The 27,762-nt window shown below is 51.4% G+C and overlaps 1 protein-coding gene across 1 annotated transcript in view; it reads right to left on the bottom strand.

Moving 5' to 3' along the window:
- Positions 1-1,610: 1,610 nt before the first annotated feature.
- Positions 1,611-27,762, bottom strand: part of LOC102446540 (uncharacterized) — a 35,534-nt gene continuing 9,382 nt past the window's right edge. Inside the window, exons 2-3 of the mRNA XM_075914486.2 lie at positions 12,274-13,082; positions 1,611-10,389 (exon numbers count right to left, since the gene is read on the bottom strand). Coding sequence (XP_075770601.1) covers positions 9,648-10,389; positions 12,274-13,010 — 1,479 coding nt within the window. The 5' untranslated portion in view covers positions 13,011-13,082 and the 3' untranslated portion in view covers positions 1,611-9,647. The remainder of the gene's footprint in view (positions 10,390-12,273; positions 13,083-27,762) is intronic.

Genomic DNA, 27,762 nt, shown 5'->3' on the forward strand with positions numbered 1-27,762 from the left:
AAATACATCAGCGTCCTAAAGTTGCTTCAAGAGCACATGAAAGCGACTGTTCTGAGCAGCACTGGCTCCTGGAGTGAACCTTTCAAAAAACAAACAGGAGTCAAACAGGGCTGTATCATCATCCTAACCATGTTTTTGGTCTTTATTGCAGTCATTTTCAACTGTAATCTACTCCTCAGTTCCTCCTCACCACCCAGACAGCCCTTGGAATGGTTCTTGCTTGTGCTTGCAAGTGTGTCCTTAGCGGTTCACCTGTAAATAGTTTTCATTTCAATAGGTTGTAGTTAGTGTAGTAGTTTTAGTGTTAGCGGAAGTCTGCCATGATGGTTCTCCCCACCCCGCCCCCGGGGAGATGCCTGGACCACATTGCTTCAAGCCTTGTTCCCAGTGCTTGAAACCCATGCCCCACAGCAATCCCCATGACACCTGTTTGAAGTGCCTTGGGGAAGGACACCTGACCTATAGCTGCAAGATTTGCAGAGCTTTTAAGCCTATGAGCAAAGGGAGAGGGATTCCAGGCTTAAACTCCTAATTATGCAGTCAGCCCTCTAATCTCTGGCACTGGCTTCAGCTCCAGTGGTTTGAAGCGCACCAGGATTGGTGAGCAAGCCATCAGCATTGCCGAGACCTTCGGCGGCACTGGGCCCCGGTAGGGCACCTCAGTACCGCTCAATCACTGGTGCTGCAGAAATGGAAGAAGGCCTGCAGAGGCAGAGCTCCGTCCTGGCATGAGCACAGGGTGCATCTGCAAGTAGGACACTTGGCTAAATCTTTGCCGATGCACTTGGGGGCTCCGGCACTGATTAGGTGCCAACTGAGCTCAGCACGGGCCGGCTGTTCGGACTTGCAGGACACACTCGTGAAGGGTGTCTGACAACCTTCCACGCCAGACACCTTGGACATGGCTCAGGACTCAGTAGAGCTGACATCTTCGCCACACTCAGCGGAGCGCTGCGAGGAGTCCTGCGCCTAGGCATCGCTGGACAGACATTTGGCACTGCAACCATCATCAACACAGGCACCGGTGACCTCACCTACTCACCCGGCACTGGCGCCTCTGGCGTCATCACGGTCTCTAGTACTGGAGCCACCCCTGGCTCTGAGGGTCCAGCACTACGGATGTGAACTAGTTGCTCCCCCACCCCCTTTGCTGCCTCTATCAGAAAGAGGCAGCAAGGGGGGGAAGAGGAGGAGGTACATCAAATCAGCAGTGCCGTGTGGAGCGTGGATCCAGACCCCGGGCTCCACACGGTGCTGCCACTTCGAAACACCATGTGCAGCCCAGGGCCAGCTGGGGTGTCCCCAGGCTGCATGTGGCATTTCAAAGTGTCAGCGCTGCATGGAGCCCAGGGTCAGCATGGGAGTCCGCACCTGACCGCAGGCTCCATGTGGCGATGCTGTTTTGAAACGCTGCGTGCAGCCTGATGCCGGGCTCCCTGCGACGTTTCAAAGCGGCAGCACTACATGGAGCTTTGGGTCAGCGGGGACCCCGGACTCCATGTGGTGCTGCTGCTCTGAAATGCCATGGGAAGCATGGGGCCAGCGGGACTGCCCCACTGGCCCCGTGCTCCCCACAGCACTTTCGCCTTTAAAGTGTAGCAGCAGCCCTGGGGCTGTTGCTACACTTCAGAGGTGAAGATGCCTCATTGAGTATTCGATTAGTAAATGACTTGAAATATAACATCTTATCCAGCACTGGGGCAAGCTGATGGCTATGGCCTATCACCAGGTTCAGCACCACTCACCAGACATGGCCCCCACAATGGCAACCTCAAGTCCAGTGGCCATTCTGGACCCATGGACCTATCATCAAGCCCAGGGACAGACGACGTCTCAGATGGGGTCTGCTTATTTGTACCCCCGAGGCACCCCATCAGCTACACCCTTTCCTCGGCAGCAGCGTTGGAGTGCAGGCTGTGCCCACAAAAGCAGGAGAGCAGACCACCAGTAGAGGGTGAGGCCATGTCTATCCTGGTGACCGCTCCGGGCCCACCCCAGATCCTAGATAGCCGTCAGGGTGGGGAACAGTCGCCACCCAGGGATTTCTCTGTTGTCCCCTGATGAGGCCCTAGCTGAACCTTCATCATCTGTGCTGGCCATGGACGCTAGAGCCCGCCAGGAGCTATTGAAGAAACTAGCTCAGAACCTAGGGGTCCAGGCAGTGAAGTGGTGGAGATTCATACAGGAGATTCTCCCACCGGGGTGCCACTCCTGCTAAATAGTGGCCAAAATCTCCAAAACACTGTGGCAAACACCTGCATTGTTCCGCCCCCTTCTGTGTGCCAGTGGTATTTGTATCCCAGTCTGGCTCTGAGCACCTATTCACCCGTGTTCCCCCGGGGTCCCTATTCGTACAGGATGCCAAACCTACGGGAAGACGGGCAGCCAGGGCCCACTCCGAAAAGCAAGGAGAACAAAAAGCTGGACCTAGTAGGCTGCAAGGCCAATGCCACAGCAGGCCTAGAACCGGGAATTGCCAGTCTTCAGGCAATGAGTACAGCTCTTGGGCAGCTGTGGATAAGTTCGAAGAATTATTTCCATGCGATTCCTGTCAGGCGTTGGGTGCCTTGGCGGAAGAGGTGCATCTTGCACACCCTATAGGCAACTTCGGATGTTGCAGACTCCGTTGTTTATTCCATGGCCATGGGCCTGTCCCTGCGGCTGAGTTCCTGGCTGCCAGTCACGGGTACTGGATCCGAGGTGCAAACTACTATTCGGGACCTTCCATTCAAAGGGTCTGGACTGTTTCCTGAACAGGCGGGCAGCAAATTGCACAGCCTCAAGGACTGCAGGGCCACGCTGACATTCATATGCTGGCCTCACAGAGGTGCCCCATCAACCTTAGGCCCCCTCCCCACCCCTGATGCTGGACTCCAGCAGGAGGAGGAAACGTAACAATAATGGCAGGGCCTACAGGAGACTGTCCTGGGCTGCCTTGGACCAGCACACAGACCCCTCGAACAAGGCACAGAGGCCTAGGTTGGGCTTTTGAAGGAGCGCCCGAGGGCGGAGTTACAGTCCCAACATTACATCGTCCCTTTGTCAACCGTTTATCCCACTTCCACCCTGCCTGGAGCAGGATCACCTCAGATCGGTGGATCCTAGACATGGTAAGAGTGGGATACTTGTCCCATTCCTTGCCTCCCTGTTCTCCCGCCCCCCTTCCCAGTCCCCCTTCAGGGACCCTTCTCACGAGTATCTTCTGCATCAGGAGGTGTGTTTGCTCCTGCAGCTGGGAGCAGGGGAGTTGGTTCTGCCAGAGTTCAGGGAAAGGGGCTGTGGAAGCAGGAAAAGGGAATAAGGGAATTTGTGTGCAGCCATCTTGGTCTTGTTAACAAGAGAGCAAGAGTCAGGCTAAGTCTGTGGCCTGACAACGCGAGATCTGTAATTAGATGCTGCCTTCGCCTCTCGCCTCCATACGGAGATAAGGATAGAATGCTGACTCTGGCAAGGACCTTGAGATAAAGAGCATCTAGGTGGAACTAAATAATTGTTAGCCATTAGTGTTTAGAATAAGAAGGAGACTAATTGTTATTGTTATTATATTTAATAGACAGTATATAAACTGCTTCATAATTGCTTGTATTCAAAGATCTGCCTCGGTGAGGGGGGGACTCCCCCCTGTCCGAACCAGTTTTTCCCTTGCTGCAGCTCGTAATAAAACTGCCTCTAGCTACTTGTTGCTTACAAACTCAGAGTGAGGACAATGTTTTCTTCCACAGGGCTTTACTCTAGTTACTTTTTAATCCCAAAATCCAAAGGGGGTCTCCTCTCCATTTTGGATCTCAGAGGGCTCAGTGCCTTCATAAAGATAACAAGGTTCAGAATGGTCACGTTGGCCTCAATCATTTCCTCTCTTGATCCGGGGGACTGAGCTGATGCCCTTGACTTAGATCAGGGCTACTCAACTCCGGCTCAGGCCACAGTGATACTCACAGCACGTGCCGAGGGCTGCACCTTAAGTGTGGTTGCGTGTACATGCAAATCTATGCAGATAGCCTCTTTCACACTGACGGGCATGAACACAAAGAATAAGGCAAGACGACCCAACACGCAGGCCCCATGTAAGTCCGTTCTGCTGATATTAATAAAAGGCAACATTGACCTGATTTCCACCCATAGGACAGCACTTGGAATGAGCAATGGCAGTCCAGGAATTGAAACCGAAGACCATTCTATTGACTCCTTTTTTGTTTTGGCTCCCACCCGCGGGCCGTGTGTTGTGCCTCACGTAAACCCAAACCGCACTGAGGGCCGCAAACGCATGGGCCCTGGGCCACATGTTGACTAGCTCTGACTTCCAGGGTGCATATTTCTGTTGTTCCACCGCACAGGCGGTTCCTCTGATTCACGGTCAGAAGAGACCATTACCAGTTTGTGATCCTCCCATTTAGGGATGTAAGCGATTAGTTGACTATTCGATGAGCATAAGCTTATTGGATAATTGAGTAGTCATTGACTAGTCACTTCCCCCCCCTCACCCTTGCTGCCTCTATCAGAGAGAGGCAGCAAGTGGGGGGGGAGCAGGGGCTGGGGTGGGGGAGCTGGCTTAAAAGCCAGTTCCCTCCAGCACTGTCTTCATGGGGAACAGGAGGCAGAACATCCCTCCTGCTGCACCTGTCTGTTTGAAATGTGCGGGAGCTGCTGTGGATCGTGTGCATTTCAAAGGGAGAGGCACAGCGGAACAGTGAGCGCTCCCCTATCGACTAATCGAGTGGTCACTGGAAGTTCCATCTACTACTCGATTAGTTGATTAACATTTAACATCCTTCCTCCCGTTCGGCCTGTCTACAGCCCCCAGGGCCTTTACGAATGTATGGTGGTGGGGGCAGCCTTCCTCGGGAGGCACAGCGTGCAAGTTTCCCCTATTTAGACAACTGGCTAATCGGGGCTGCTTTGAGAGCCCATGTGCTACAGCATGTAGACCTGATCAGACACCTTTATTCAACTAGGGGAAGTCCACCCTCGGCCCTACACAGGACACAGAGTTCATGGGAGTGCAGCTGGACTCAACAGCCCTTCAAGGGCCAGGCTCATAGCCTTAAGAGACGCTGCTCTGGGCCTGTGAGCAGCCTCTGACACCAGCCGGGAATTGCATGAGGCTGCTAGGCCGTATGGTGGCATGTGTATGTGGTGCAGTGCTCCTGGCTATACCTCCGCCCCTTGCAGGCCTGGCTCGCTCGGGCATACAGCCCGGCTCTTCCACCATTGGATGTGCTGGTCTCCCTGGGCTGGTGGCTGCAGGAAGACATGATCTGTGCAGACATCCCCATTCACCAGGCAGACCCCATCAGTTCAATTGGTGATGGATGCTTCGGACACAGGCTAGAGCACAGCACACAAGGTATGTGGTCGCGTGCCGAGCAGTCACAGCATAGAAACGCCAGGGAACAGAGCAGTTCATCTGGCCTGTCGGGTGTTTGCCTCTCCTGGAAGGCAGGCAGGTTTCAGTCCTGACAGACAATAGGGTAGCGCGGCTCTAGACCGACAGACGGGGTGGAGCTCCATCTCCTGTGTCAGGAAGCCCTGGCCCTGTGGGAACTCTATTGCACACACAATCCACATGTCCCCGGCAGGCCCTTCAGAGCACACGAGTGGGCCCTCAGGGAGGACGTAGCCTGAGAGGTGGGGGTTTCCCACTGAGACTTGTTTGCTGCACACAGCAGTGGGCAGCGCCAGCACTGTCTGCTCGTACCTGAATCCCAGGGTCGGTGGAGGATGCTCACCTCACGTTGGCTGCCCCGCCTCCTGTCTGCGTTTCCCCTCCTCCCCGCTAATGCACGAGGTCCTCCTCGGGGTGCTCAGGCACATGGTGTTAGTGCTCTTGGTAGGTGCACCGTGGGCCTGCCAGCACTGCTGCCCCGCGCTGTTGTGTCTATTGGTAGAGGAGCCGACTGTGCCCACCCTGTCCCATGTGTCTGATCTTGCCAAGAGCTAAAGGACGTGGTTGAATTCTTCGGGGAGTATCCCTGGGGGTTCTCCATTTGCACTCCTGGTCGGAGAGTTACAGTAGCAGTCTTGCTGGTGGGCTGCACAGGCAAGGAAGGGGGCACGTACGGCAGCCACCGTCTGTTCCTTCTCTCCTGCTGCCGGCGTCGGTCAGAACCACGCTCGCTCCTCGTTCATCTTGTCGTTTGAGCACGTCCCTGTTAAGTTCCTCAGTGCTACACTTCGCTTGATAGTTTAAGGGTTTTTCTTTATTGGGGCTGGCTAAGATAGCGTGGTGTGGGAGCCCCTGGGCCGGGGGCGGGTGGGGAGAGGCCTGCTCTGGTGGCCAGGGCTGCCACATGGCAGGGAAGCCACGGCTTATGGTGGCTGGGGTCGGGAATGGGACCTGCCACATGGTGCACAGGGGGGCGGGGCAGGGCCTGCTTGGTGGCTGGAATGGGACACGCTGCATGGCGGGGGAGGAGGGGGTTTCTGTGTGCATGTTGTTACATTGGGCACTGGCGGAAGCGAGCGAGAAGGCGTCGGTGAGTGAAATCGGGAGAGTCCGCAGGGGCAGCCGTCTCAAAGCAACTCTGCTACTGCACAAAGTGAGTAACCTCTTATCCGCACAAACGGGCAAATGTCTGGAATCCAGTGAACATCGTCAGTGCAGATATTCGTGCTTTCCATGGTAGAGGAATCTTGGCATCAATAAACCAGGGAAATAGAACCTAGATGGGGCTACTATAAGGTGGGTGCGTAATTGGCTGGATAACCAGAGAGTAGTTATTAACAGTTCACAGTCATGCTGAAAGGGCAGAACAAGTGGGGTTCTGCAGGGAGCTGTTTTGGGATCAGTGCTGTTCAATTTCTTCATCAGAGATTTAGATATTAGCATAGAGAGGACGCTTATTAAGCTTGCAGACGATACCAGGCTGGGAGGGGTTGCAAGTGCTTTGGAGGATAGGGTCGTAATTCAAAATGACCTGGACAAACTGGAGAAATGGTCTGAGGTAAACAGGATGAAGTTTAATAAAGACAAATGCAAAGTGCTCCACTTAGGGAGGAACAATCTGTTTCCCACATACAGAATGGGAAGTGACTGTCTAGGAAGGAGTCATACACAAAGGGATCTAGGGTTAGTTCAGGACAGTGTTACAGTAAAATCAGGGTTCACTGGTGTGGTGTCCTGACATTTCCTGCTTCGTTAGTGATGATAAACATTGGGGTGCGTGCATTTTTGTATGCTCCCTCAGTCTATTTTGCCAGCTCTGTGGAAGTTGCTAGTGTAATAGACCTCGCGAGAGCCCCCAAAGACCACAGACATAAGCTATGGAGGCACGTGGGTCAGGTTCATTGTTAAGCAAAGCACATGACTAGTCGTCCGTAGTCGCCCCTCTGTGTTTGTACCCGGGACAGTGAACTGGCTCAGTCAAGTATGGAGACACTGTCACCCCCTAGGCCAGCCAGCACGGTAAGTGAGGTGCCCCGCGTTTATAGACAGACAAACAATCTCCGTTACACGCCGTATGCACCTCCTCACTCATTCCTCACATGCTTGGTGCCTCCCCGTGCACTGTCCTCCACTGTGTTCACTGCCCGTTGCTTCGCGTTCACTCCTGTTGTTTCCAGAGGTTTTATCGTGTGCTCAGCGGCGTGTGTCTGCCCTGGGGAATGTACCTTTGGTGCTGAGAGACAGGGACTTGCAGGCAAACATCTGCTTGCGACATGGTCTGGCTGTTACCCAGAGTATAACTCCTACTGACTTTGGTTCAGGCCCCAGATCCCTGCTTCAGGCTCTTGTTTCCTCCTACAAAGCGAAGTACAAGTCAACAGTGTGACACTGCTGAAAAAAAAAATCAAACATGATTCTGGGCTGCATTAGCAGGAGTGTTGTGAGCAAGACACGAGAAGTCATTCTTCTGCTCTACTCTGCGCTGGTTAGGTCTCAGTTGGGGTCTTGTGTCCAGTTCTGGGCACCACATTTCAAGAAAGATGTGGAGAAATTGGAGAGGGTCCAGAGAAGAGCGACAAGAATGATGAAAGGTCTAGAGAACATGAGCTAGGAGGGAAGATTGAAAGAACTGGGCTTGTTTAGTTTAGAAAAGAGAAGACAGAGGGGACATGATAGCAGGTTTCAAGTATCTACAAGAGTGTTACAAGGAGGAGGGGAATTGTTCTCATTGGCCTCTGATAAGACAAGAAGCAATGGGCTTAAATTGCAGCAAGGGAGGTTTAGGAAAAAGTTCCTGCCTCTCAGGGTGGTGAAACACTGGAATAAATTTCCCAGGGGGTTGTGGAATCCCTGTCTCTGGAGATATTTAAGAGCAGGTTGGACAGGCGTCTGTCAGGGACGAGCTAGATGATGCTGGGTCCTGCTGTGAGGGCAGGGGGCTGGGCACAGTGACCTCTTGAGGTCCCTTCCAGTCCTAGTGCTCTGTGATTCTATGATTTGTAAAGCTTATTGAGGCCTAAAAACCAAACCATGTGGTTCAAATCAAGTATTTGGAAACAGGTCTCTGAAAAGGTCAGATCATGGAATTTCTCCCTATTGTGTTCCTTGTAAAGTCCATCTCGGGACTTGGCAACAAGGTAAATTAATGTCCTGTAGTTGGAGGATGTGCTATTGGGTTTTCCTGAGGGGCTTCTCAGTAAGGGCCCAGTGTGGCAAAGTGCTCAACACTTGGATCTGACCCAACAAAGTATCTATAATCTATTTTTCACTTTTAACCTGCATGTTGTTCCATTGATGTCCCTGGATCAGAGCGCTTGGTGCTGGATCAAGCCTCGAGTGGCCATCCTGGTTCAACAGTTCCTGGCAGATTAGCGCAGCAGTGAGACTTTCTGTCCACGTGACACCTTTCCTCCTGAAGCCGTTTACATTATTGAAATGCAGAATCCTTGCAGGGCAACGGCCTTGGACTCTAGGGCGACAGCCTGCTGGTGCTCAGGGTACTTCTCAAGAGCAGAGTAACTGCAGAGACCTATTGGGCAAACATTCACTTACAGGGACGACTTACGACCCATAGGCAGGCAAAACAGACGAGTTCTGCTTAAATTCTGTCTCAAACCCGCTCTGTGAGCCGACTGCATGGCAGTTTTCTTCTCAAGGAGGGAACACCATGAACAATGTTAAATGCTCATCATGGGAAGAATGTGTCACTCACTTTCTTCAAACCTGCTTGGTGAATCTCAATGCAATTTACAAAGTAAGCTAAGTGAGAACAGAACGGATTCCCCTGTTTTTAGAGGAGCAGCATATGGGCCATTTCTGGTTTCTTTAAGACACATGAACTCAAACATCTGAACCAAACGTCTCTCATTTCCCAAAATGCTCCTGGGCTGAGACCAAAAATGAAAATTCACAACTGGCTAAAAAGCAACGAAAACACAAGAAAACACAGTGCTGGGGGACAGACTGAGGTTAAGAAGCAAGTAGGAACGGATAGCATGCGCTACCCACATTGGTTACCAGTGTAGGTGCAGGAAAGTCCTTAACTACTGCTGCTACTGAGATAGTTAATGATTACTCCTTTTAGGACAGGTTTTAATATGTATAAAATGTAATAAACATGAAGTGTGTGAATCAAGAGTGGGGCTATTCTATAGGAGCGTGGCGTTTCTAGCCTGGTCACATGAAATGCTCAGTCCCTGTGGGAGGCAGTGGGAAGGGGTGTTTCTCATCTTGGAGGACTGAGCCACTGAGTTTTCCACAATGGTCACTTTGCAATTGGAAGCTTATATAGTTCATTGACTTGGTCGATCATCTTTTCCATTTCGTTGACAGCTTCTCGGATGTTTCTTGCCAGCTCCGTTTCTGCTCCTTGGTGGAGTTCCACAGAATCCTTTGCAACAAAGAAAATATCCAGTCCCAGGGTGACCCCAGTTAGAATTCGGGTAGCAGTTCCTGCAAACCTTGCAACTCTCCCAGCATTAGCCAGGAGCTGACCAGCTTTCACCATTTTCGTGGCATTAAGAACCACTCTTCCTGCTCCTGCCCCTATCTGAGCGACTGCAATAAAAGCGTTGTCTCCGCAGGATTCCAAGCGCTGTACGTGTTTCTGGAAGATCTCTGCGCACTTACTGATATTTCCCACCTCGGTCTGACAGTTTTCTAAGAGCTTCGCTACTGTCTCCTTCTTTGATGCACTTGTTATCATGTCTGTGGTGGTTGCAGCCGCACTGGTCAGTCCCCCTGCTGTAGCAGCAGCAAGCCCTGCAAGCGAGAGACCCAGAGATGCTCCAAATGTAAACGGAGTGAGACAAAGGCCTGCAATGGTCGTTATCCCCCCGGCAATCCCCACTGCCCCTCCGGTAATGTTGGCTATTGTCGCTCCTCGGTGCACATTGTCGATGTCCTCTGCAAGTTTCCGAAGCTTAGCCAAGTGCTCTTGCAATCTGTCTCTTGCCACTGACAACAATTCCATCAGTGTTTGGTTGATTTCCTTCTTCCCTGACAAACTGGCAGGAGAAAGAGAGAGAAAATAATGAGTCTGCAGGTGTAAATCGTCTCCTCTGCACCTTGTGCAGTGTGGACGTGCTCCTATTGACATCCATGGCAGCCACACTCATTTACACCAGGGAGGAGTTTGGTCCTTGGGGATGGGGAATCTCAATGCGTTCTTTAGATAGACTCACCAGATTTAACATGTGACCACAGAATTGCCACATTAGATCAGGTCAATGGCACATCTGCTGCAGGTGAGGAGTACTCTGTGCCCAATGGGACCATAAGAACAGCCAGACTGGGTCAGACCAAAGGTCCATCCAGCCCAGTGTCCTGTCGGCTGACAGTGGCCAATGCCAGGTGCCCCAGAGGGAGTGAACACAACAGGGAATCCAGTGATCCCTCCCCTGTCGCCCATTCGCAGCCTCTGACAAGCAGGTTAGGGGCACTCTCCCTGCCCAGCCTGACTAGCAGCCATTGGTAGACCTGTCCTCACGTATCTAGCTCTTTTTTGAACCAGTATCCAGTAGCTTATTCGCCTTTAATCTCTGAGGACAGGACAAGAAGCAATGGGCTCAAACCGCAGCAAGGGAGGTTTAGGTTGGACATTAGGAAAAGCTTCCTGCGTGTCAGGGTGGTTAAACACTGGAATAATTTGTCTAGCGAGGTTGTGGAATCCCCATCTCTGGAGGTATTGAAGAGCAGGTTGGACACACACCTGTCAGGGATGGTCTAGACAGTGCTGGGTTCTGCTGTAGGGCAGGGGACTCGACTGCATAGAACTGGAAGAGACCTCAGAAGGTCAAGTCCAGCCCCCTGCGCTAGGCAGGACCAATCCCAACTAAATCAACCCGGCCAGGGCTGTGTCAAGCCGAGACTTAAACACCTCTAGGGATGGAGACTCCACTACTTCCCTAGGGAACCCAGCCCAGCGCTTCCCCGCCCTCCTAGTGAAATAGTTTTTCCTAATATCCAACCTGGACCTCTCCCACCACAACTTGAGACCATTGCTCCTTGTTCCGCCATCTGTCACTACTGAGAACAGCCTCTCTCCATCCTCTTTGGAACCTCCCCTCAGGAAGTTGAAGGCTGCTATCAAATCCCCCCTCACTCTTCGCTTCTGCAGACTAAACAGACCCAAGTCCCTCAGCCTCTCCTCATAAGTCATATGCTCCAGCCCCCGAATCATTTTGGTCGCCCTCCGCTGGACCCGCTCCAATAAATCCACATCCTTTTTGTAGTGGGGGGCCCAGAACTGGACACAACACTCCAGATGTGGCCTCACCAGAGCCGAATAAAGGGGAATAATGACATCTCTGGATCTGCTGGCAATGCTCCTCTTAATGCAACCTAATATGCCATTAGCCTTCTTGGCTACAAGGGCGCCCTGTTGACTCATCTCCAGCTTCTCATCCACTGTAACCCCAGGTCCTTTTCTGCAGAACTACTACTTAACTGGTTGGTCCCCAGCCTGTACCAATGCTTGGGATTCTTCCGTCCCAAGTGCAGGACTCTGCACTTGTCCTTGTAGAACCTCATCAGATTTCTTGTGGCCCAATCCTCCAATTTGTCTAAGTCACTCTGGACCCTATCTCTACCCTCCAGCGTATCTACCTCTCCCCCTAGCTTAGTGTCATCTGTGAACTTGCTGAGGGTACAATCCACCCCCTCATCCAGGTCACTAATAAAGATGTTGAACAAACCATCTCCAGAACCGAGTACCTTCTCACACCCCTGCAGTGCAAGAACTGGGGCTGAGGTGGGGCTTTCCATCCCGAGGGCAGCCCTGACAGAGACGGGCCCAGTCCCTGTCTGGGGTCCTGAGGCACCACTGCACTCCTGTGAAGAGCAAGGGACCCCATGTGCATGCATTGCCCAGGGAGAGGAGAGCGGCTTACCTTGCTTCCAAACTGCAGTCAAGAAACTGATCGGGCACCGCTCTCTCGCAGACGGAGTTCTCGGCTGTCTCCCCGCAGCAGAGGTATCGTCCGTTCTCGTACCCCCCCTTGTGATTTAGGGTAATTTCAAATTCATACTCGATGTTGTTTGCATTTCGTAGCGCTTTCTCGAGGGAATCCGGGTCTGAGGCACTTTTTACCAGCTTCCCTCTGCAGGCTACAGTGATGCCGGCCTTGGAATAGGTGAGATCACGGACGCCCAGGAAGTGAGACACTTCATGGATCAGCGTCCCCGGCTGGGAGTCTTCCCCAAGGTGTGCAGGAGCCTTCCAGAACAGCGGGCACAGATAGACTGTCCTGTCCCCAGCCGTGGGGTAAACGTAAGCGTAGGTGTGTTCTCTGCTTTTACCCCCGATTTCCTTTCTCAGATCCTCCTTAAACGTCACAGCGCCCAGCTCTGAGATGAGACCTCGAACCAACTTTTCTGTCAGGATCGCGTGGCGCTCCATCCAGAATCTGGGCTCTCCACTCTCCCCAAAAACCAGATACTGGGGCACCTCCATGAGCACTCGGTCCTTCTTCTTCAGGGCGTCTCTCAGGGTCTCCATCGCTCTCTGCTTTGCCGCTTCCGCACGTTGTCGCTTTCCTTCAGGGAGGGGGGTCGGCTTCCAGGAAGAGCCATCTGCTGTTACGACAGAGCACTCCCTTCCACTCTCTGCCTTGCTGGTCACGAACATTTCCCGGCCACTCACCCTCGCCCCGACGTAGCCGTTCGCTGCGGCCAGGCGTGATTCTCCGGGGCGCTGTCTCTGTCAGACACAAGATTGGGCTTTGGTCACGCGCCTTGCGGGGTAACGGCTCCGACACATTTCGATCCACTCGAGTGGGGACACAGGAAAGGCCGGGACAGCCCATCCCAACACGCCCATCTAGCCCCCTCCTCTCTCTCTGAACGGGGCTGGTACCAGCTGCTCCAGAGGAAGGGGCAAGAAACCCCCTAGTGAACAAGCACGACTACTATGACGTGGAGAAAATGTTCTTCCTAGCTCTGGGTAGTTAGAGCTTGGTTGGCTTGTGCCCTGAACTAACCTGCCCCCTCTTTAGACTCTGCTCACGGGGGGGGGGGGGGGAAGGTTCCCGGACTCCTAATGACTTTGTTACTCATCTGAACGTCCCTTATTTCTGCTCAGTCCTTGGTGAGCAAAGCCGGGGCCAGCCTGAGACTTTCCGGGACACTGTAGTACTGTCCCACCTCCAGTCTGAGAGCCCCAGTGCTCTTAAGGAGGATGAAAGTCTCAAGAGAAAAGAGCATTCAATGGGAGCAGAGGGAAACCATCCTGTAGTTGGGACCCTCCTCCCAGAGGATGTTGCAGTATCCTCTCGCACTGAGGATACCTCTGAGGGGGAGGGAATGCCAGTTAGGAAGAGGCAGGTGTTAGTAGTGGGCTATTCAATCTTTAGAAACAGATAGTTGGGTCTGATGACCGGGAGAACCGTATGGTCACTTGCCTGCCTGGTGCGAAGGTTGCGGATCTCTCAAAGCATCTAGACAGACTTATGCGTAGTGCTGGGGAGGAGCCGGTGGTCGTGGTACATGTAGGTACCAATGACGTAGGGAAGGGTAGGAGAGAAGTCCTGGAGGCCAAATTTAGATTGCTAGGAAAGAGACTGAAATCCAGGACCTCTATGGTGGCATTCTCAGAAATGCTTCCAGTTCCACGCGCAGGGCCAGGTTGGCAGGCAGAGCTTCAGAGTCTCAATGCATGGATGAGACGATGGTGTAGGGAAGAGGGGTTTAGATTTATTAGGAACTGGGGACACTTTTGGGGGAGGAGGAGCCTATACAGGAAGGATGGGCTCCACCTAAACCAGGGTGGAACCAGACTGCTGGCACTAAACATTAAAAAGGCCGTAGAGCAGTTTTTAAACTAAGAGATGGGGGAAAGCCGATTGGTGTGGAGATGCACGTAAATCGGAGGGAGACTTCTCTTAGAGGAGAATCCATTGATAGAGATTCTCTAGGCTGTAGTCAGAAAGAGAGGAGGGGAGAGGGCAAACCATGGGCCAGAGCAGACAAACAACCGCATCCAAAGGAATCCAATGCATCAGGGAAGGGCAGACAAAGAAGCAGTGGCAAATTTTTAAAGTGCTTCTACACAAATACTAGGAGTCTGACTAATAGGATGGGTGAACTAGAGTACCTCGTATTAAATGAGGAGATTGACATAATAGGCATCACTGAAACCTGGTGGAATGAGGAAAATCTGTGGGACACAATCATACCGGGATATAAAATATATCGGAAGGATAGAGCAGGCCGGGTGGGAGGCGGAGTGGCACTGTATGTGAAAGATAATGTAGAATCAAAGGAAATAAAAATATTAAGTGAATCAACATGTTCAATAGAATCGCTATCGATAGTAATTCCATGCTCCAATAATAAGAAATTAGCAGTAGGGATATATTACCGACCACCTGACCAGGACAGCGATACTGACATTGAAATGCTAAGGGAGATTAGAGAGGCTACCAAAATAAAGAACTCTATAATAATGGGGGATTTTAATTACCCCCATATTGACTGGATCCATGTCACCTCAGGAAGACAAGCAGAGATAACATTTCTCAATGGCTTAAATGACTGCTTCTTGGAGCAGCTGGTGCAGGAACCCACAAGGGGAGAGGCAATTCTCGATTTAGTCCTGAGTGGAGCGCAGGATCAGGTCCAGGATATAACCGTTACAGGACCGCTTGGGAACAGTGACCATAATATAATAACATTTAACATTCCTGTGGTGGGAAGAACACCTCAGCAGTCCAGCACCCTGGCATTTAATTTCAAAAAGGGGAATTACACAAAAATGAGGAGGTTGGTTAAACAGAAATTAAAAGGCACAGTGACTAGAGCCAAATCCCTGCAAGCCGCATGGAAACTTTAAAGACACCATAATAGAGGCCCAACTTAAATGTATACCCCAAATTAAAAAACATAGCAAGAGACCTAAAAAAGAGTCACCGTGGCTTAACCACCATGTAAAAGAAGCAGTGAGGGACAAAAAGGTATCTTTTAAGAAGTGGAAGTCCAATCCTAGTGAGATAAATAGAAAGGAACATAAACACTGTCAAATCAAGTGTAAACATGTAATAAGAAAAGCAAAAAAAGATTTTGAGGAACAGCTAGCCAAAAACTCAAAAAGAAATAAAATGTTTTTTAAGTACATTAGAAGCAGGAAGCCTGCTACAAAACTTGTGGGTCCCCTAGATGATCAAGGTATAAAAGGAGCAATCAAGGATAATAAAGCCATTGCGGAGAAACTAAATGATTTCTTTGCTTCAGTCTTCACGGCTGAGGATGTTGGGGAGATTCCCGAATCTGCACCATCTTTTAAGGGTGATGAATCTGAGGAACTTTTCCGGATTGAAGTGTCATTAGAGGAGGTTTTGGAACAAATAGAAAAACTTAATGTTAACAAATCTCCGGGACCGGATGGCATTCATCCAAGGGTTCTAAAAAAACTCAAATGGGAAATTGCTGAGCTATTATCTGTGGTTTGTAACCTATCCTTTAAATCGGCTTCCGTACCTAATGACTGGAAGGTAGCCAACGTGACACCAATATTTAAAAAGGGCTGAAGAGGCGATCCTGGCAATTACAGACCGGTAAGTCTAACTTCAGTACCGGGCAAATTAGTCGAAACAATAGTAAAGAATAAAATTGTGAAGCATGTAGAAGAACATAGAATCATAGGACTGGAAGGGACCTCGAGAGGTCATTGAGTCCAGCCCCCCGCCCTCAAGGCAGGGCCAAGCTCCGTCTACACCATCCCTGACAGATGTCTATCCAACCTGTTCTTAAATATCTCCAGAGAGGGAGATTCCACCACCTCCCTTGGCAATTTATTCCAATATTTGACCACCCTGACAGTTAGGAATTTTTTCCTAATGTCCAATCTAAACCTCCCCTGCTGCACTTTAAGCCCATTACTCCTTGTCCTGTCCTCAGAAACCAAGAGGAACAAATTTTCGCCTTCCTCCTTGTGACACCCTTTTAGATATTTGAAAACCGCTATCATGTCCCCCCTTAATCTTCTTTTTTCCAAACTAAACAAGCCCAGTTCATGAAGCCTGGCTTCATAGGTCATGTTCTCTAGACCTTTAATCATTCTTGTCGCTCTTCTCTGTACCCTTTCCAATTTCTCCACATCTTTCTTGAAATGTGGCGCCCAGAACTGGACACAGTACTCCAGCTGAGGCCTAACTAGCGCAGAGTAGAGCGGCAGAATGACTTCACGAGTTTTGCTTACAACACACCTGTTGATACAACCTAGAATCATATTTGCTTTTTTTGCAACAGCATCACACTGTTGACTCATATTCAACTTGTGGTCCACTATGACCCCTAGATCCCTTTCCGCCATGCTCCTTCCTAGACAGTCGCTTCCCATCTTGTATGTATGGAACTGATTGTTCCTTCCTAAGTGGAGCACTTTGCATTTCTCTTTATTAAACCTCATCCTGTTTACCTCTGACCATTTCTCTAACTTGCTAAGGTCATTTTGAATTATGTCCCTATCCTCCAAAGAAGTTGCAACCCCACCCAGTTTGGTATCATCTGCAAACTTACTAAGCGTACTCTCTATCCCAATATCTACATCATTGATGAAGATATTGAACAGTACGGGTCCCAATACAGACCCTTGAGGAACTCCACTTGTTATCCCTTTCCAGCAGGATTTAGCACCGTTAACAACAACTCTCTGACTATGGTTATCCAGCCAATTATGCACCCACCTTATCGTGGCCCTATCTAAGTTATATTTGCCTAGTTTATCAATAAGAATATCATGCGAGACCATATCAAATGCCTTACTAAAGTCTAGGTATATGACATCCACCGCTTCTCCCTTATCCACAAGGCTCATTATCCTATCAAAGAAAGCTATCAGATTAGTTTGGCATGACTTGTTCTTCACAAACCCATGCTGGCTATTCCCTATCACTTTATTACCTTCCAAGTGTTTGCATATGATTTCCTTAATTACCTGCTCCATTAGCTTCCCTGGGACAGATGTTAAACTGACCGGTCTGTAGTTTCCTGGGTTGTTCTTATTCCCCTTTTTATAGATGGGCACAATATTTGCCCTTTTCCAGTCTTCTGGAATCTCCCCTGTCTTCCATGATTTTTCAAAGATCATAGCTAAAGGCTCAGATACCTCTTCTATCAGCTCCTTGAGTATCCTGGGATGCATTTCATCAGGACCTGGTGACTTGCTGACATCTAACTTTCCTAAGTGATTTTTAACTTGTTCTTTGTGTATCCTATCTTCTAAACTTACCCTCTCTCTGCTTGTATTCACTACGTTAGGCACACCTCCAGACTTCTCGGTGAAGACCGAAACAAAGAAGTCATTGAGCATCTCCGCCATTTCCAAGTTTCCTGTTACTGCTTCTCCCTCCTCACTAAGCAGTGGGCCTACCCTGTCCTTGGTCTTCCTCTTGCTTTTAATGTATTTATAAAAGGTCTTCTTGTTTCCCTTTATGCCTGTAGCTAGTTTGATCTCACTTTGTGACTTTGCCTTTCTAATCTTGCCCCTGAATTCCCGTGTTGCTTGCCTATATTCATCCTTTGTTAGTTGTCCTAGTTTCCATTTTTTATATGATTCCTTTTTTATTTTGAGATCATGCAAGATCTCCTTGTTAAGCCAAGCTGGTCTTTTGCCATATTTTCTATCTCTCCTACACATCGGAATAGCTTCCTTTTGGGCCCTTAACAATGTCCCTTTGAAAAACTGCCAACTCTCCTCAGTTGTTTTTCCCTTCAGTCTCGATTCCCATGGGACCTTACCTACAAGTTCTCTGAGCTTATCAGAATCTGCCTTCCTGAAATCCATTACCTCAATTGTGCTGGTCTCCCTTCTACCTTTCCTTAAGATCATGAACTCTATTATTTCGTGATCACTGTCCCCCATACTGTCTTCCACTTTCAAGTTCTCAACTAGTTCCTCCCTATTTGTTAAAATCAAATCCAGAACAGCTTCTCCTCTGGTAGCTTTTTCAACCTTCTGAAACAGAAAGTTGTCTCCAATGCAGTCCAGAAACTTATTGGATAGCCTGTGCCTCGCTGTGTTAGTTTCCCAACATATGTCTGGATAGTTGAAGTCCCCCATCACCACCAAATCTTGGGCTTTGGATAGTTTTGTTAATTGTTTAAAAAAGGCCTCATCCACCTCTTCCACCTGGCTAGGTGACCTGTAGTAGACTCCTAGCATGACATCACCCTTATTTTTTACCCCTTTTAGCTTAACCCAGAGACTCTCTACACAGCTATCTCCTACGTTCATCTCCACTTCAGTCCAAGTGTGTACATTTTTAATATACAAGGCAACCCCTCCTCCCTTTTTTCCCTGTCTGTCCTTCCTGAGCAAGCCGTACCCTTCCATACCAACATTCCAATCACGCGTCCCATCCCACCAGGTTTCTGTAATACCAATGATATCAGTTGTATTTATTTGCTAGGAATTCCAGTTCTTCCTGCTTATTACCCATACTTCTCGCATTTGTATTGAAGGATAAACTTAACTGTTGTCAGTATGACCCCTGCTGAGACCTGGATGTTAAGTCTGGTCTTTGTAAAGAGGTACGTGCTTGAGCACAGGTATACAAAAGGAGGGGACAGGTGAAACTGGTTTGAACCTGTTGTAAGGCCTGCAAAAGGACTGTGAGGGGACAAATGATGATTGGAGGGAATTTGGTGCAAAGGGGCATGACCTGTATATGCAACTGTAAGTGGTCAGTAAAAGGGGGGTAATTACCATGTAAGAAAGTACAAAAGACCTTGCCTTTTGTTTGGGCATTTGCAGAAACTTTGCAGAAACTTTTTTTCTCCTGAGTATCCTGGATGTTTTTGCCCTGGAATGCATTCCCGAATAAAGCTGGTTGCTTAAGAAGGGTGTCTGGAATTGATTTGGTAGGGGTTTTGGGCCCCCATCCAAACCCTCGGATTAAATTCTCCGTCAGTATATAGGCATCTAAGATACTGATTTGATCTTGCCTCCCTGTTGTGCCCTGACCCTCCTTTCTCCTTGCCATTATAGGCCGTAGTCCCCCCATTTCCAACCCATCTCCCAGTCCCACACATTCAGCACTTACCTGTGGGCTTTGCTCACCTGTCCCCGTCGAACCTAGTTTAAAGCCCTCCTCACAAAGTTAGCCATAATTCGTTGGACAAAAGTCAACATGGTTTCTGTAAAGGGAAATCCTGTCTTACTAATCTATTAGAGTTCTTTGAAGGGGTTAACAAACATGCGGCCAAGGGGGATCCAGTAGATATAGTATACTTAGATTTTCAGAAAGCCTTTGACAAGGTCCCTCACCAAAGGCTCTTGTGTAAATTACATGGCCATGGGATAAGAGGGAAGGTCCTTTCATGGATTGAAAACTGGTTAAAAGACAGGAAACAAAGGGTAGGAATAAATGGTAAATTTTCAGAATGGAGAGGGGTAACTAGTGATGTACCCCAAGGGTCAGTCCTGGGTCCAATCCTTTTCAACTTATTCATAAATGATCTGGAGAAAGGGCTAAGCAGTGAGGTGGTAAAGTTTGCAGATGATACCAAACTGTTTAGGATAGTCAAGACAGAAGCAGACTGTGAGGGACTCCAAGAAGATCTCACCAAACTGAGTGATTGGGCAACAAAATGGCAAATGAAATTTAATGTGGATAAGTGTAAAGTAATGCACATAGGGAAAAATAACCCCAACTATACCTACAGTATGATGGGGGCTAATTTGGCTACGACAAATCAGGAAAGAGATCTTGGAGTTATCGTGGACAGTTCTCTGAAAACTTCCACACAGTGTGCAGCGGCGGTCAAAAAGGCAAATAGGATGCTAGGAATTATTAAGAAAGGGATAGAAAATAAGACCCAGAATCTCTTACTGCCCCTGTATAAAACTATGGTACGCCCACATCTTGAATACTGTGTACAGATGTGGTCTCCTCACCTCAAAAAAGATATTTTGGCCTTGGAAAGGGTTCAGAAAAGGGCAACTAAAATGATTAGGGGTTTGGAACGGGTCCCATATGAGGAGAGGTTAAAGCGACTGGCACTTTTCAGTTTAGAAAAGAGGAGACCGAGGGGGGATATGATAGAGGTCTATAAACTCATGAGTGGTGTGGAGAGGGCGGATAAAGAAAAGTTATTTATTAGTTCCCATAATAGAAGAACTCGAGGACACCAAATGAAATTAATGGGTAGCAGGTTTAAAACTAATAAAAGAAAGTTCTTCTTCACACAGCACGTAGTCAACCTGTGGAACTCCTTGCCAGAGGAGGCTGTGAAGGCTAGGACTATAACAGAGTTTAAAGAGAAGCTAGATAATTTCATGGAGGTTAGGTCCATAAAAGGCTATTAGCCAGGGGATAAAATGGTGTCCTTGACCGGTGAGTCTGCATCCCGGGTACTGGTGGGGAGATGGCCTACGCCCGACTCCTGAAGACAGAGCTGGTGGGGCTGTGCAGAGAGAGCGTCCTGCCCGTGAGGAATGCAACCAAGGCCCAGCTGATTGCCCAGCTGGAAGAGACTGACCCGTCCAAGGGCCTGGATCCTGTCCCAGCGGGGAGCAGCCCGACCTCCCTGGGAGCGTCTCAGACTCGGAGAGGGGGCAGAGCACCGGAGCCCGCTGGAGAGATGGGATGGCCTCCCAGGGAAGCCCTGCAAGCCATAGTCTGTCCAGGGCAGGGTCTAGCCAGCAGAGCTCCAGCGGCTGCAGATCAGGCTGCGGATGAAGGAATTGGAAGTAGAGGACCGAGAGAAGCAGCGACAGCATGAGCTGGCCATGGCAGAGCAGAGAAGTGGTGGGGCCACGGCTGTGCAGAGTGGGCAGGGGCCCCAGGTTCTTGGGGTGGCCAGACGCTTGGAGAGGCTCGTGGCGGCCCAACTGAAGGACATGGGCGACATAGACGGGTTCCTCAGCTCCTTTGAGAGGGCCTGTGGACTGCAACGGGTCCCCCCAGCTGACTGGCTGCAGGAGCTCGTCCCCGCACTGAGCCAGGAAGCGGCCGGAGTGCTCAGTCAGCTGGAGGACCTACAGCCAGGGGATTACCACCGAGTCAAGGAGGCCCTGCTGCACAAGTTCGGGCTGACCCCCGAGATGTACAGGAAGAAGTTCCGGGGGGTACAGAAAGAGCCACGGGAGACCTATGTGGATCTGGCCTCCCGCCTGGCGCAATACTGCCGCAAGTGGGTGTCTGGAGTCGGAGCCCAGACCGCAGAGGAGCTGCTCAAGCTGGTCATGATGGAGCAGTTCTATGAAGCGTGCCCACCCAAACTGAGGCTGTGGCTCAAGGACCAGAGACCAGAGAACCCCCAGGAGGCCGGGAGGCTGGCGGAGGAGTTCACGGAGAGCCGGTCCGGGTGTGAACAGGAGTCCACAAGAGAGAGAAGCACGAGGAGATCGATTCCTGGCTGAGTGACAGAGAGAGTCACCGATGAGATGAGTCCAAGTGACCAGGACCAACCATCTGCACCCCAGAGAACCAGCCTGGACCTGGGCAAAGCCAACCCAAAGGGGGCCACAGAACCTAACTTGCCATCGCTGCGAGGCTATGACCCGAGGCTTGCTAGGATTAACTGGATGTGGCTGGGGGAAGGGCAGGCTGCTCCAGAGGCAGGGGCTGGCAGGAAAACCCCAGCTCAGAGTGGGGGGAAGGACGCTCAGTGCACCTCCCCTGGGAGGTCTGACCCTTGGGAGGTGGATTTCTCCGTGTACCAGATGGGGGCAGGACGGCCCCTGCAGGTGGATGGCAGGGAAGTGATGGGCTATTGGGACACAGGGGCGGATGATCCAACATAGTGGCCCCAGAGCGGGTACTACCCCACACCCAGCTGACCCTGAAGGGCATAGACGGGTCCCCGTTTAAGGTGCCTGTAGCCCGGGTGCATCTGAAATGGGGGGCCAAGGAAGGTCTCAAGGAAGTGGGGGTGCACCCACACTTGCCCACAGAGGTGCTGATGGGGAATGACCCAGAGGAGTGGCCCCAGGAATCCCAGCAGGCTCTAGTCACTGCCCAGAGCCAGAGCCAGCGAGAGCTGGCAACCTGGATCCAGGGAAGGACTCCCGGGAGGGTCCTCAGGGCCCCATCCCAGCAGACACAGGGTCCGACCTGGCTGGGACTCTGGACGTAGGCCAGGGCAGGGAACAAGTCCCAATCCCTGCCCCAGTGGCTGAATTCTAGGCCGCGGTGAAGGCAGACCCCTCCTTACAGGTGCTGAGGGACTGGGCTGGCCTTGGCACGGCCCAGGCCCCGGGGAAAGGCTGCCAGGGGATATTCCTATGGGAGAAGGGATACTTTTACCAGGAATGGCTTCCCCCCAGGAAGGTGGGGGGATGGGGATTCCAGAGGCAGCTGGTGGTCCCCCAAAGGTATCGCCGCAAGCTGCTGCACCTGGCCCATGACACTCCCCTCTCGGTACACTAGGGAATCTGATGCACCCGGCTGAGGCTGCTCCAACACTTCTACTGGCCGGGGGTATTTGCGGCCGTGCAGCGGCACTGCCGGGCCTGTGACTCCTGCCAGAGGGTGGGGGAGGCCCAAGAGAGAAGGAGAGCGGCTTTGAGGCCCCAACCCCGTATAGAGGAGTGGTGCTGGAAGGCAGTAATAGAGATAGTGGGGCCTGTTGGGCTGACCTGGCCAGGGAACAAATACATCTTGGTGGCAATGGAATTAGCAACCAACTGCCCCAAGGCCGTGGCTCTGCCCTGTATTGAGGCAGACACGGTGGCAGACGCTGCTGGCCCTTTTCAGCAGGGGGGTTCCCCCAGGAGTCCTCAGGGACCAGGGGTCCCACTTCATGTCGGCCCCGCTCCGGGGCTTGTGGGAGACGCACGGGGCCCGGCTCACGTGGACCCCAGCGTAGGGCGCCCGGCCCAGCGGGCTGGTGGGGAGGTTCCAGGGGACCCTGAAGAGGGTGCTGGAGGCCTTTATGCTCTGGCACCCGCAGGACTGGGGCGAGTACCTGCCCCCCTGCTGCCTGCACATGGGGAGGCGTCCCAATGGTCTGCCTGGCTTTCCCGGACCGAGACGGGGTGCAGAAGGACCCCCTGGGCTCGCTGAGAGAGTTATGGGAGGGGAAGACCTCCCCGGATGGAGCGTTGTGGGTGAAGACACCCTGGCTTTCTGGGAAAGGCTCGCTGATCTCATGGGCCCAGCCAGAGAGACCCTGGCCAGAGATCAAGGGCAGTGGAAGGGCTGGTCCGGCCACAGAGGATAGTCCCGTGTCGGTCCCCCCAGAGCTGTACAGCAACTGGACGGGGGGAGCCGATTCCTGCAGGGCATCGCCGCAACCAGCCCGAGCCAAGGGGAGCGCCAGTGTCCCCATGGCAGGTCTCCAGGCAGTGGACTCGAACTTCCCTAGGCCACAAGCAGAGTGACCCTGCTCAGTTCGCTTTTGGAGTGGGGAGAACTGTGACGTAGTGGGGGTATCGGGCTGGTTGCTGGCTGGGGCTGTGGGTGACCCCCACTGGCTGCTGCTTGTACCACGGCCCAGCCGAGTAGCTGATGGGTCAGGAAGATGACCTGTTCAACCGGTTACCTCCCAGGGAGAGGAACGAAGGGAGGAAGGCGGAGTGCAGCCCTGGCTGGGGGGCAGGGCTGGAGGAGAGTTTTAGTTTCTGTCTGGGATCATGGAGGAAGCAGCCTGAGCAAGAGGCTGGGATTTAGGGGCCCAGGCTCCCCCATCTCAAGGGGGGCTGAGGCACCCTAGGCCTGCCCTGGAACCAGATTCCATCTGTGCTGGGCTGTACCCTGGAGAAGCAATAAACTCCCTCTGTTCTACTGGCTGGGGGAGTCTGTTCGTGCCACTCCGGGGGTGCAGGAGTCGGGGGAACCCCAGCGCGCCGTCACAGCAAGTCGTGCCTGACCAATCTGATTAGCTTCTATGATGAGGTAACTGGCTCTGTGGACATGGGAAAGTCAGTGGATGTGATAGACCTTGACTTTAGCAAGGCTTTTGATACGGTCTCCCACAATATTCTTGCCAGCAACTTAAGGAAGTATGGCTTGGATAAATAGACTGTAAGATGGTAAAAAACCTGGCTAGACTGTCAGGATGAGCAGGTATTTTTTAACAGCTCGATGTCAGGATGGGGGTTGGTTTCTAGCGGAGTGCCCCAAGGATTGGTTCTGGAGCTGGTTTGTTCAACATCTTTATCAATGACCTGGATGAGGGGATGGATTGCACCCTCAGCAAGTTTGCAGATGACACTAAGCTAGGGGGAGAGGCAGATACATTGGAGGGCAGGGAGAGGGTCCTGAGAGTCCTTGACCGATTAGAGGATTGGGGGAAAAGAAATCTGACAAGGTTCAACAAGTCCTGCCCTTGGGACGGAAGAATCCCAAGCATTGGTACAGGCTGGAGACCGACGGGCTAAGTAGCAGTTCTGCAGAAAAGGACCTGGGGGTTACAGTGGATGAGAAGCTGGATATGAGTCAACAGGGCGCCCTTGTAGCCAAGAAGGCGAATGGCATATTAGATTGCATTAGGAGGAGCATGGCCAGCAGATCCAGAGAAGTGATTAATCCCCTTTATTCGGCTCTGGTGAGGCCACATCTGGAGTATTGTGTCCAGTTCTGGGCCCCCCACTACAGAAGGGATGTGGACGCATTGGAGAGGGTCCAGCAGAGGGCAACCAAAATGCTGAGGGGGCTGGAGCACATGACCTACGAGGAGAGGCTGAGGGATTTGGGTCTGTTTAGTCTGCAGAAGAGAAGAGTGAGGGGGGATTTGAGAGCAGCCTTCTCCCAAGCAATACAAGCTGTCCATGGGCCAAGCTCCAAAGACCAATGGTTTTACATTTCCAGGATGGCTCTACCCTCTTCAAGGACAATGCGGCCATTACACAATGCTGGAAGGGGCACGTTGAGAGCCTACTGAATCACAGCCTCTGAAATACCATCGTGCCCATTCCACACCACCCAGCACCGGAACACCTTGCTGGTCCTCCGACTGCGGAAGAAGTCCAGCGCGCTATCACTGAAGAAGAAAAAAATCACAGGACAGCTCCCCCGGACAGCATCCCCACTGAGGCTATTTAAAGCGGGTGGGACAATGTTTCAGTGCAAACGTTGCCAAACCTGCTCACTGAGAAGAAATCCACCTGACTTTAGGAACACAAATCTAGAGAAGTGATTATTCCCCTTTATTCGGCTGTGGGGAGGCCACATCTGGAGTATTGTGTCCACTTCTGGGCCCCCCACTACAGAAGGGATGTGGACGCATTGGAGAGGGGCCAGTGGAGGGCGACCAAAATGATGAGGGGGCTGGAGCATATGACTTATGAGGAGAGGCTGAGGGACTTGGGCTTGTTTGGTTTGCAGAAGAGAAGAAATAGGGAGAGGATTTGAGAGCAGCCTTCAACTCCCTGAAGGGAGGTTCCAAAGAGGCTGGAGAGAGGCTGTTCTCAGTGGTGACAGATGGCGGAACAAGGAGCAATGGGCTCAAGTTGTAGTGGGAGAGGTCCAGGTTGGATATTAGGAAAACTATTTCACTAGGAGGGTGGTGAAGCACTGGAATGGGTTACCTAGGGAAGTAGTGGAGTCTCCATCCCTAGAGGTGTTTAAGTCTCGGCTTGACACAGCCCTGGCCGGGTTGATTTAATTGGGATTGGTCCTGCCTAGGGCAGGGGGCTCACTTGCTTAGATAGCTACAGACGTGTATAGATTAGCCATTGGTTTGATTGTTGTTTCTAGCAAAGTGATTTGGCTGAAACGCAAGAGGCCCACGGGCAATATCCTGTATGTTGAGCTAAGGCAAGTTAGTAGTTTTGTCTGGTACCTTTCACCCAGATGGGGAAGGACGACCTGCATGTGTTCAGGCCCTTTCCCCTGGATAAATGGTGGTAAGAGAGAGCCACTCTTCATGCTGTTTTCCTGCTGGTAGCTAGTGCAGGGGATTTTTATAGGGGGAAATGGCAGCACGCCACCTTTGAGAATACAACGGCAAAGCAGCTAGCACTGGCTCACATAGACGCCCACACGCACCCCTACACATGCACTGGTTTACCCATTGATGTTATATTTATTAGTTTATGGTTTGTGGCCAACCAGACTGATTACAGGCGGAGGAGCGGGGGTTTGTTGGTCTGGACCGATGCTTTAGTTTTGGCAGGACATTTTTAAAAATCCTGGCAAAGCAGTTTTTTAAAATTGGGATTAAAAGTTGTGCGTTATTATGCTTTTTTTGCTGGATGTTATTTTTTGTTTTGCTATGCTAAGCTGGTTTTGATGACCAATATTTTGTTTTAATTGGTAAATGCTTACATTTTTTAAAAGAACATTTATTTTTTAACCCATACATTTTTTACTTATATAAAATGGTGCATTTTTAGTTACAGAGAAGCATTTTTTGTTACGAAGACTTTATTTTTGCCTCAAACAGTGATAGACACAATAGTCTGGCTGGGGCAGCATTACCAATGGGAAGGGAAAAGGCCTTTCTGCTTTAGGAAAGGGGGCTGGCAGGGTACACTGAGGCATGCCACTTTGTATAAAGCTACATTTTGGCTACATGGCTACATTAGCCCCCTTTTGATCCATTGTCAGGGGGTACACCCCTGACGGGGGCTGCTGACCCCCTTATACTGACCCGCATCTCAGTCCAGGCCTATACCGCACCCCAAAGTCCCCAAAAGTCCAGGCCCCTCTATCAGGGGATATACGGTATCAAAGGCCTAGTCCCTCTGAGGCACCTCTCCTGGCCCCAAGCCTGGTTATCCGGGGGGGGCCTGCGTGGTGGGGGGACCCGGGCCCTCCCTCTCCACCGGGTCCCAGCCCAGGGCCCTTCAGGCAGGGTCTATGGCTCCTGCCGGCTCGGCGGGGGATCCGGCCGATACGCACCGAGCCAAACTTTGTATCCCCTGCCCTGGGCTGCTCCCTCCCGCGCCCCGGTTCCCCTGGGGCCCACTGGCCTCCGAGGCAGGACCTGCTGGGGCTGTGGGTACGCTCCGGCCTCCCGGGGTCGGGGGCTGCTTCCTCAGTGTCAGGGTCCAGCACTGGCAGCAACTCTGGTCCCAGTGGCTGCAAAAACACTGGCCTGCTCCCTCACCCAGCTGTTTGTTTGCCTGCTGGGCTCCCTCTGCCTTTATACCTGGCCTCTGTTGGGAGCTACTCCCGGCCCTGCAATGCGGGGCCTGTTCGCCCCATCACACCCCTCAAGAACAATTCTTTAGTGGGTCGCAGTTGTCTTAAGCTATGTCTACACTCGTGGGTTCTTGTGTAAGAATATGTTGCGCAAGGGAGCTTTTGCACAAGAGCGCCCATGGCAGTGTGCACGCTCTCTTGCACAAGAAAGCTCTGATGGCCATTTTAGCCATAGGGGTTTCTTGTGCAAGAAATTCATGTTGCCTGTCCACACTGCCCTCTTGTGGAAGAGCTCTTGTGCAAGAGGGCTCATTCCTCGCGGGGGGAGGAACAACTCTTCCGGAAGAAGCC

The sequence above is a fragment of the Pelodiscus sinensis genome, chromosome 7, assembly GCF_052426305.1.
Source record: "Pelodiscus sinensis isolate ZL-2025 chromosome 7, ASM5242630v1, whole genome shotgun sequence".
Classification (NCBI taxonomy): Eukaryota; Metazoa; Chordata; order Testudines; family Trionychidae; genus Pelodiscus; species Pelodiscus sinensis.